The 11,333-nt window shown below is 36.8% G+C and overlaps 1 protein-coding gene across 5 annotated transcripts in view; it reads right to left on the bottom strand.

Annotated features, from left to right (window-relative positions):
- Positions 1-227: 227 nt before the first annotated feature.
- Positions 228-11,333, bottom strand: part of ATP11A (ATPase phospholipid transporting 11A) — a 124,471-nt gene continuing 113,365 nt past the window's right edge. For 2 of the 5 annotated variants that reach the window (XM_061996859.1, XM_061996868.1), the window contains one exon: positions 228-4,430. In XM_061996859.1, the coding sequence (XP_061852843.1) occupies positions 4,173-4,430 (258 nt within the window). In that variant the 3' untranslated portion in view covers positions 228-4,172. Of the gene's footprint in view, positions 4,431-6,541; positions 6,637-6,708; positions 6,825-11,333 lie in introns of those variants that run through there. The other 3 variants (XM_061996875.1, XM_061996881.1, XM_061996889.1) reach the window with 3 other exon arrangements.

Raw genomic sequence — 11,333 nt, 5'->3', positions numbered from 1 at the left:
AACTTGAGCATATATCCCAATCAATGTAGGAGGAACAGAGCTCTCCTGGACTGACCAATTTCTATTAGCTTTGCAACAAATCCCTCACACCGCTCGTGTTCCAGCCTTCTCTGAACTGACCTTTTTGTTAGCTTGCTTTTTTAGCTGGTGACATATACTCTCTGAAAAGAAATGGCAACTGCAAGCAAATTCAATAATGAAATCACACACACATTCCATTTTCTGTGATCTACTTACATTTTATTACAGAATAATATGAAACCGTCTCATACTCATACTAGAATTAGTTTAATTACTTGTGAGCAAACTTAAACCAGTCTTGAATGTTTCTATTTATTGCAAGCAGATTCACATCTCCTGCTTATATATTCTACATAAGGATCCAAAATGTGACCAAATATAAACAAGTTCTATTTGGTTATCTACAGAAAGAAAAGTTAAAAGTAGCACTGAAAAGAAACTTTACAGTAAGGTATTCACACACTGACTCTTCAAATCAAATAAATGAAGTGGTATAAGATCATCTAAACATTAGATTTGAAGGCTGATTTATTTTCAAATAAATGCACCTATAATTGCACAATTCAAAAGAAGTGTCAGTATTTGGTGCTGATGACTACAGACATCTTTAATGTGTAATGCACAGGCAACTACCCCCCAAGCCCCCATACAGCAACTTTCGCAGATTCTACTTTACATTAGGTCATGAAAGGACAGTTCAAATGCAATGTGTACGTAGCACAGAGGTTATGTCAGACAACGCAGATTAAGAGTCTCTGAGTTTTTGTAAGTAAAAAAAAAAAATTAAAGCTGGATCAACTGATTTTTGATTATTCTGCAAAGTAGAATCACACACTTTTTCATAATACTTTCACAGATTTCCATTAAAGCTTTTTTTAACAGAGACAGTAACATGAGCACGACGATCCCACTGGCTTCCAAAACAAAAGTAGTGCAGTCACTCAATTAAGCTATTTCTTTCCTTTTATGTTTGCAAGCCAGTTGGGTCAAGACAAACACGCTAATGCAAGCAAGAAAATAAACTGTAAGCTTTTACGTTAAGTGGTTGGACAAACAATTATCGTACATGGTGAAACAAAACAGATCTTTTGCCACAAGCCACTGCAGGAATATATGAGGTTCAGTGGCTGAAAAGCTCGAAATACTTTCTAAGTCTTCACATACATTTGGTTAGCGCTTACCAGTTTCAAGACATTTATAGAAGCAGTTATGGAGACACTATGCTGTTAAAGCTGCAACAATTTAAACAAGGCAAGTTAGGAAGTTATATAGATTTTTATACTTTTCCTCTTTATTTTTAATACACGAAAAACCTCTCTCCTCGCAGTGTCCCGTCCATAATAAAGCATTCTAATGCACTTTGATTTAACTTCTACATTTTCATCTTTATATCATCTGATCTGTTTACAATGAAACTCCAAGTTCACACCTGCTGCAGCAGACTAAGTTTGCATGGCAATAGTAACGAGGACTGAAGCAAAAGCATATCAAGTTCTATGATTCTATGAATGAAGTGAAAGTTAATGTTTTATGTATTTTTCCATTAAATGGTCTATTTTACTAAACAAACAGTACCAACGTTTAAAGGTAAAAGTATTGCTAAATCAAAGCAGAAACTTCCACTTAAATTCAAACATTCTTTCTCCTCCGAAAAAAGATGTGTTTAACTAAAATTTCCCAAGCACTTGTGTAAGTTTCAGCCCAAATAACGTTGTCAGTAATTTCTAAGCATGGGGCTACATGAAGTTTGCAATGAACTGCTTTGTTAGCAGGCAGAACAAGAACGCAGCATTTGAAAAACATCAAGCAAGAATCTCCCTATTTAAGGCTAAAAGATGGAACTCTGAAAAGTAAAAAAGCAGGAGGCCTGTTAGAGTAAAAAAGCTAGCAGTAATAGCAGAGCACTGAAAGTACAGTGCTCTGATTGCCACTACCACAAATACCAACAAAACGTCAACAGGTGAGACTACTGGGTGAGACTGACAGAGCAATAGACCTATATTTCTAATTTGACATTCATTAGAATTTTAACATTCAGCCACAACTCCACTCTAGGCTAAATTTAAGTGGCCAAAACTCATAGGTATAAAAAAAGCCTTCAAAACATGTACTTAAAAAAAATAGAAATGGTGTGTTAACAAATGTATGCGTAAAACAGATTTATAAATAGCTACAGTATGAAAAATATTTCAGTGCAAAGGCAATTTTAAGATTTCTAAAAAATACATTACAAATAATTTGTTAACTACACACAAGAAATTTGTCACTGCTACCGGTATAAAATTTATACCCATATTAACTTTTTAAAAATATATACACCAGTGTTTTATGTAGGGGACGGTTCTAACTGACCAACATTCAAGTCTGCAAATGGCAAGTATATGTACACACACCCAGACGCATATGTATGTATTTCAAAATGTTACTGCTGTGAAGACATTCTTTGAAACTTAAAAGTGCTACATGTTAAATGGCAAAAATACCTTCACCTGTGGTGCTCACCGTTAGACAAATTCTCTTATCTTTGGTATACTGAAAATTTCACAACTCGCTTCACAATCTCTGCTTGTCTCAGGCCACTTTAATAACATTTCACTGTTTGGTTAACAAGAAAATAACTCGGAATATGGTGAGGAACATTTCCTAGTAAGTTGATTTTTCTTTTATTTAAAAAGGTAAATTAGTAAGTAAACTATTTTTCATCTTTTTCTTTTTTAAACACAAAAAGGGAAATATTATTTCTCTGCCACCCTAGTCCATTCAGAAGTCAATAAACAATGTCTTGGCCAGGTCTTCCAACACAGGCTGCAGCTCTGATTCCGAGTATTTTGTTTTCACATTGAAATGAACTTTTAGCTGCTGTCGTCTTGGAGGCATTTAAAACCTATGGTTACTAACCAGTTCTAACCACCAGGCTGAAATCGACTGAGACTAGATTATCCTTCAGATACTTTTTGCACCCCAAAATAAAACACTGGACTAAAGAAACAAGACAAGGACACAGCTAACAGTTGAATTAGTGCAAGGTAACATAAATGGAACAGAGAAAACAGAAGTGCGAGTTGGCTGTCATTCCGAAAGTAATTCCAACAGAATCCTTGCAGTCAAACTGGTTTCTATATCACAACTACGGTTTAACTGTTAGTAAACAGCCGTGTGCCACCTCGTGGTTTGCTTGCAAAAGTTAACAGTTGTGTGCTTTATAATGTAGTATTTAACCATATACACACCAAAAAAATCAAAATTAAGGGAGTGAATCCAGATAGTGAAAGACACTTATTTGCAAAAACAGGTGTCAAAAAAAAAAAGTGCTTCATGTATAGTACTTTCTGCTAAGCATATTTTAAGATAATGGGCATAAGAAGTGAGAACAGTGGGTAATCTGCACCTCTGACAAATGGACAAAGACCTTTCAGGCAAAATGCTTACATTCAATTTTTAAGTAGGTATTAACATTGATGCTATTTACCTAGGTAACAGCCAACTTGACTTCATAGAGTGTGTATGTACTCTATGCAAGGATTGTTTTGCCTATCTTTCTACAGGGGAAAACTAACTGAAAACCAGACATAGCCCTGATTTGGCCACTTACAAGGAAGTGAACATTAGAGAGTGTTTCTTGAAAGGAGATTTGCACAGAGGAAACACCAGTTTGTTCTACAGAAAGAGCAAAGAAAGAAAAAGGACAGAGGAAAATCAGAAACAGCACTTTGTTAAATATGCTTTAGGAGACTTTCATTGGAGATAACTGAGGTCATTGCTTCTGGCTGAAAATTAAAACTGTTGATCATAACATTTAGGTCACTGACTTAAACTATGCACTTCAAGTAACAAAGAAAATGACTAAAGATGACAGAAGCAGTAAATGCACAAAAGTCTTGACACAGGATGAAGAGAATTATTAGTGCTACCAGTCTCACAGTACCAGACTGTGCAGATTGTTCATTGCTCCAGTAGTTCAAAACATAAAAAGAGGCCTATTGGCCTGGAAGGGTTCATACTTCTAGCTCTTGATCCTGTTTGTCTGAAGACTACCTCAGACAGCAAAAGCCACGTATAGTTTAATATATTTCTGTGACATGTTTGTTTCCTGAAAAAAAAAAAAGAAATCAACAAACCCACAGTTTTTAAAGGCTTGACTTGGTGTTCTGTCACACAGACGTTTCCAAACCCGACCCACTGTAGCGGTAGCCTGCACTGGAACGGCAATGCTTATTTGAATAGCCAAAGACAGATGGAAGTACTGAATAATCAATGCCTCTCCAGTGCGTAAACATCATTTTTTTAGAATGAGAATTAGACCTTCTTGCTGGGGAATTGCTGCAGTCACTGCTCCTGTATCTGGGGCTTTTCAGACAGGCAAGAGGTGTGAATTCCGAGATGTGCTCCCGACAGTGCCTCGATGCATTCTGTTAAAAGGGGGGAAAAAACCCAAACACACAGTAAATAGATTATTTCAGAGCTAACAGTCTGCAGTTGTGTTTTTCCATAGGGCCATTGTGCCCTTGGTATAATAATGCCTTTAACTAGATCACCACTCCAGCTACTTCATGTAATGGTATAACCCCTTATGTTGCTGAGCAATTAACCACTTTAAACATCATTAGTTTTATATTAAGACCTACAGATCCAGGCATAATTTTAGATATAATCTTTAAACCTGATAACAGGCTCTTTAGAGAACAGATGAAGGAACTTCTTTAGATAGGACTTTTTGTGGCAAATTTTTAAGACAGAACAGATTCAAATACTCTTCTATGTACTTCCAAAAAGAGTGAATTATTTACTGTTTGTGCTAATAGAAGTTCCAGAGGTTTAATGCACTTTGTACTTCTAAACAATGTCTGACTTTTGGATTTGCTTAGGTTACATGTAGCACCAATACAGTTAATTTAGACTACACATCACAAAACTACTGTGGTCCATTAAAATTTATCAGTACCACACAGTCACTCCATACCCTGACAGAACTGGCACCTCCACTCGGGAAATATTCAGGACTTACAGTAACATCACAGCTGCGTGACAAGACCCTTGGACATGTGCAGAAACTAAAAGAGAATTAGCATAGCACTTTTCCCAGTGAGTTTACCTGGTGGTTCTCACTAAATGCACACAATTTCTAGGTATAGAGGTATGGAGGTTATGTAACGCTATTTAACATATAAATGCATAACCATGCTTCAAATCAAAGTTGTCTCTCATTCTCTCCTTGAATGCCATATAAGCCAATCAATCCTCCATTCTCAATCATTCCCTTCCTCCTTCCCTGTTACAGCAAGATATTAGCAAAAGGGACAAAATAAATATTAACAATGTAGCTTACAGAAGTTTGGCTGAGGTTTAATGTTACACTTCTCATGCCAATCACAAGCCTGGAACAGGACTCTTACATAACCAAGAACAATCAGAAGGCTCTCTTCCAACAGCTACTGCTTCTGGAAAACTCAGCATAACTATACCAGCCTGCTCACTAGCAGAGAGGCCTGGGTTCTTTTAAACACACCTATAGACCAAATATCAATATTAATATAGAAAAATGTAGATTATCAGGTAACAGATTAGCAGATTTTGTTTTGGTAGTCAGAGGGGTAGTCATGCACTGTATGGCAACTCTTTTTCCTATTCTTTCAGATAAAAAGTGAAGCATTTTAGCTACCATACATAGTGCTAAATCAAGACTTTTCTACACATAGCTCCAAATCAAGCACTTTCAATCTGCCGTGCCTGCAGCTACTCAAGAATTCTGTCATTTTCTACTACTATTTGTCTGCCAGTCACTAAAAGTAAATCAAAAGCACCCCTCACCTACCTTGAAGCCCTACAGTCCACTCCAGCATATCACATTGCATTTCCCCTCTTTAGATATTGGTACTCTGCACCTTCACTTAGTTCCTCATGTGCTGGTTTTTGGGTCAGGAGAGCACCAAAGGATTGGAGCAGATACGGCATCCAGGTGGAAATGTATAGGGGTAAAAAGGGCACCTTCTTCTGTTCATGTCATCAGTGGTGTGGCAAGGAATTCATGTAAAGCAGTGAACTTCACTCTGCTGCCCTAATGTTTGGAGGACCTATGAGCTCACCACTCATGGGTATTTGGCATGACTACCATGCCTCTCTCATCATCTGAAGCAGCGACATGCTGGTCTGTACAGAACATGTGACTAGGGTAGTATGTCAGATACACAGCCATAGCTCCCTGAGCCAAAGTCCTGTTTACAAGTAACTCACTTCCTTTTGTATGGTCATCTTCCTGTTTTACCATCCACATTTGGTCTATATGTGTATTCAAGAGCATGAGAGATGATGGATAAATTGCTTGTGTGGGAGAATTACTTCTGACTTTGGGTATTCTACACCATGGTGTAATGGGAGTACACTTTGCAGTAATGACTGCAGTTCTTACACAAGAAACATCACACAACACCTACACATAACACAATGTCTTTATAAGACTATAATAGAGGTATATTGATTCATTGCTTTGCCTTACATGAGTAAGCGTCCAAGATAAAAAGATCTTACCTGTGGTATGGAACTTCTCTTGGAAAAACTAGGCTCTCCAAGTAAAACATAATGATTTTGTACCAATATTGATAAAGTACATCAAAAACTCTGGAGGAAACAGTTAATTTGTAAATAGCACAGTTCACCAATAAGAAATTAATCCAAACTGGCAACACGTACAGTACTGTTACCTAGCTTTGATCTAATTATGGCTCGGAAGCTGAAAGATTTCCTTCAAGAAGTGGGCCATCGCTGTTCGCCAGTGCATTTAGGGCTGTTTTATGTCTCATACTGTTCTGCAAGGATGAGGAAAAACTGTGAGACACTTGCTGAATACAAGAGGGAAATGTGAACAAATCGTACCATTTGGTACAAATGTAACTATTGTAGCAAAGTCCTGCAAAAGTGAGGGACGTTCTCCAATAGATTTAAAAAAGAAAGGTTATCCAGGGTAAAACAAGGTTTCTATTTCTAGATGCTGAGGTTAATCCTTTGAGCAGCTCTGAGGATGTTTTAAATTCAGTTTCAAACACCTCATTATTGTCCAAAGCCTTTAACTGTACCACAGCAAAGTACCATGGGCTGTGTCCTGCCCCTCTGACAATAACCTGAACTGAATGGGAGGGGTCCCCATGATACAATGAGGCCAAATCGATTCCAAGTTAAGGACTGGAGGTCTCGCTTCACTCCTCCTCAGAACAACTGGTACACTGAAAGGAGTGCTACATGGGGAGGTGATGGGGCCACTGCTAACAAAAGCTCAGTCATTATACACAGGGAGAGAGAGAGGGCAGGGGAGTTACCAAGGTAACTTCTTCTATAGGATTAAAATATTGCAACAGCAAGGTCCATTTCTTTGTTTTCCATGAAGAGGAGCCCAACACAGGACAACGGCAACAGTTTGCTGGTGAGCAGTTTTCTAAGAGCCCCGTGCAGTTGTTTGACAGCAGCTAAGCCCACTGAAGAAGAGAGGAATGATGAATCCCCAGAGAGGCTTCCCCAGCCATAAGTGCAACTTTGGGTTTCCCCAAGTGCAGCAGAGGGCAGAGATCTCATAACAAGGCTGATCTAGTGGCTGAAGTGGAAGTGAAGTCAGAAAACATCAGTCAGAAGTAAAAAGAAAAATAATTCTTAAAAAGAGATGAAAGCACAGAAATTATTCACAGCTCAGAATCTAAATACCTGGTATTTCAGCTACAAAACATTTGGGACTGTTGAAACACTGTCACAATTATAAAGTATATTATTGTAAAGTGACAACTACAAAAATGAAAAGAGGATAATTTAAAATGAATGTTTATTTTCCATACTAGAGCTGCAGAGCTTCTGCTATTAATGAAAGAATATAGAATAAGGAAATACAGTCGATTAACATAGATGGGATAGTTAAAAAAATATCCCACGGCCCTTTGAAAGTGAAGGCTGAAAAAAACCTCACAACTGCACAACTTCCAGTTAAAGTACAAAATTCAGCTTGTTTTGTTGAGCCAGAGAGTAACTAGGACTACATATATAAGAAATGGGCAGATTTTGACCGAAATTACCAAAAGGCAACAGATTCCTCCAAAGCTTTTGCAGAACCAATGCTTTAGCTCAAGACCAGACAAGAATTCATCCAAATATACAGAGATAAATACACATGCACATATATATACACACACTTGTATGTCATATGTATGTACATATGTATGTATATACACACATGTATACATCTATGTGTGTAAGTATATATATACATATACATATATATATATATATATAGGGGGATATATATATATATATATATATATATACCTGTCATTGAAAAGCGCTCTCAAAAAAACCCAGAAGTATATCTGTAACGTTTCAAAACCTCTGACTGCCACATAGTGGAGTGGCTCTTAAATAATTGAAAAACTTAGAAGTTTAAGAATTGTTTCAAAGGTTTTATGTGATGTTATTGTCTGACAAGAATTTAGTCACCTGTGAGGTGGCTGCTAGTCCTACGTTAATCTTTTCGACTGTTCCAGTAGCTCTTTTATTACAAAGAAAGGAATATGGCTTATAGAAATGCAGTAAGTTTAAAAATAATTGTTTAAAAGCTCAGTTCCAATCAACTCTAAGGCACTTTAAAAAGCTAATTTTTGCCAGAATTTTCAAGAGTGAAGAAACTTTGGATGTATTTTCCCCATGGCTTATGTTTTTGAAGGAGGGAAAGAAAACGGAAATGTATTTTTTTTATCTTGACTAGTTAAGAAATAAAGATATAAAATCTGCAACAGTAACCAATGGTCTCCTAGTATTAAAACAAAAAATAGTTTTAGTGAAGATTGTAGAGTAGCCAAGATTTACCAGTATTTCTTCTACTTTTGTGTAACATTAAATGGCATATACTTCTGGATCTTGAGTCGTTTTCTATTTAGAAAGAGCACAGAATTTCATACAATGGAATACAAGGAAAGCTCAGTTTCAAAATGCATGCTGTAAATAATTTATTAATTAAAAAGTTGCATTTTCTTCTATTACAGCACAGCAGATATTAATATATTCCCAATACCACATTGTCTGTATGACACTAGTAACATCAGCATAATCAGAATTATCACTTCTTTGTGTGGCAACTGTTCCATTTACTCAGGTACAATGCAAAGTTGACATACATTCACCTACACGCAGATCGATGGTTAAAATGGGGATCTAATAACCCTGGATTCTCGAGACAGAAACATTATGTAAAATTCAGTACCAACAATGACAAAACTGATAGTGTCGCATTGTGACAACTACTCATAGACTCTTTGAGATTAACAGAAGAAGAAAAAAACCTATACTATATTCTTCTTCAAAACACAGCTGCTGTGAATCAGAAATGGAGATGAGTATGGTAAATAACTTCTGACGATAAACTTTTTACTGTCCTTTGAATGAAATGGCCAAGCATGCAGAAAGGCAGAAAAGAGTCACCTTTTGTTCCATTAGAAACTTAGACTGCTCGAAGTCTGAGAAAGCATAAAGATGGTGGACTGCTCAACAGAAAGGCACTGATGTTTAGTCTGATTTCCCCAGAAGATTGTAGGAAGTAATCGTGCACATCATTTATGTTTAAAGCAAGGTAGCAGTTATTTAGACAAAGTGGATTGGAAGACAGAAAGAAACAAAGACAGGGAAGAAGAAAGACAAGGGATATATCTGGTTAAAAGTCAAAGATTTTCTACTAAATATTAAAAAAGCAATTAGAATTTCCTGTGTTAAGCCCAAAACCTGCTTTGCAACTGATTCATTGCCCAGCACTAATACACAATGTCTACAGAGATGCTATAACTTTCTTGTTTCTTTGGATTAACTCATCCTCGTTCTTTCCCTTTAGACTTCTAAATTATGCATGCAGAATCTATACTGAGATCAACTTCTTCCACGAGTGCTTATATGGCAGAGACATCTGTTAAAGATATCAAAATAAAAACCACTGAATGCTGATCTTCCTGGGAATGCTTTTCTGCTATTCTTTATTCTTTCCTGTCCTCCCCAAGTGGGGCACTTTTACAACTGTACCTTCAAAGAATACAAAATATCGACACAGGGGTTTACTTTGCAGATACCAGAGATGATTTTTTTTTTCATATTTGCCAGAGGGGAAATTTTACTTTCCTGGGAAGTAAAGTTCCATTATTCCTTTCCTCTTAATGCAGAGTATCTTCTAAAGTAAATATCAAAATGTTAACTAATTGCTACATAGTCACTGGTAACTCGTGATTTTAACCTACCAGTGGCAGTGGATGAGTTGAAAAGGGCAAGAACAGTAACATTAAGTTTTGGGTTCAATACCTCTACTGCCCTTCACCTTCTCACATACATTATATGAGAAAGTCTTTTGAGGTCCAAAACACAGGTAATATTTTCTATTGAGGTTGGTTTGATGGCCCCAGAATAGTATTATGCTTCCCACAGAACCCAACTTCCCTTTCAGCTTTCTCAGAGCATGTCTGTATTTAGACACTACTTTCTCCTTTTAGGCTGATCAGAAGAAAGGAGACAACAGACTTTAAAAATATTTTTCCTGTTGGTGCAGTAAAACACATTTATGTAGAGATAATATATCAGAACAGGAAAAATGTAAGTTGAAATACAGAAAAGGAAACATGATTAATAGAATAAGCTTTAATAGACATGGTTTTGTAACAGGAAGAGCATCAGTACAAAATAGTTTGCTAAGCAAGTGTTATATTGCATAGATTGGTAAGGAATATGTAATATTCCTTACCCATACACTATATGTTCATCACATTTATTTTAAGTTTATAAATGCTTGGTTTGTTCAACAATAATCCCACATGCAGCTGTAGAGTCTAGAGCTGTACGTAGTATAGGATTACAACTGCTTGTGCAAATCTCTACTTTAAAGGGATTTCAATAAAATCATATGTTCCCTTCCTACTGGTTTTAAGTGTAGCTTATTTTAGCTAGTTTTCCATTTTAGATAACTATGCTCAGCTGGCTTGGTAAATGCCTAAATGTCCACATTAGAGTTTCATTTATGCAGTAGAGTGACTTGATATGCAACACAATTACTTAAGTTCAGTGGTGTAGGCAGTGCCTCTGAATGCTCCTCAACAACAGTAACAACTGCTGCCCAGGCCAATGTAAGTGCCTCCTACCTACCCTCACCAAGATCCCAGTCTCCTCATCCTTCTTATCTCTTCATGTCAGTAACCATGTTGAACCATATACCCATCTCCCACCATTCTCATCATCTGATTTCCCCATGGCTGCTAGTAGGGAGGCACAAGTGTTGTCCAAAGTTCAAGTAAATACCAGCATGGAAATAA

The sequence above is a fragment of the Colius striatus genome, chromosome 1 (genome assembly GCF_028858725.1).
Source record: "Colius striatus isolate bColStr4 chromosome 1, bColStr4.1.hap1, whole genome shotgun sequence".
Taxonomy (NCBI): domain Eukaryota; kingdom Metazoa; phylum Chordata; class Aves; order Coliiformes; family Coliidae; genus Colius; species Colius striatus.
Note: the sequence above shows the minus strand (reverse complement) of the source record. Positions and strands in the feature narration are given on the sequence as shown.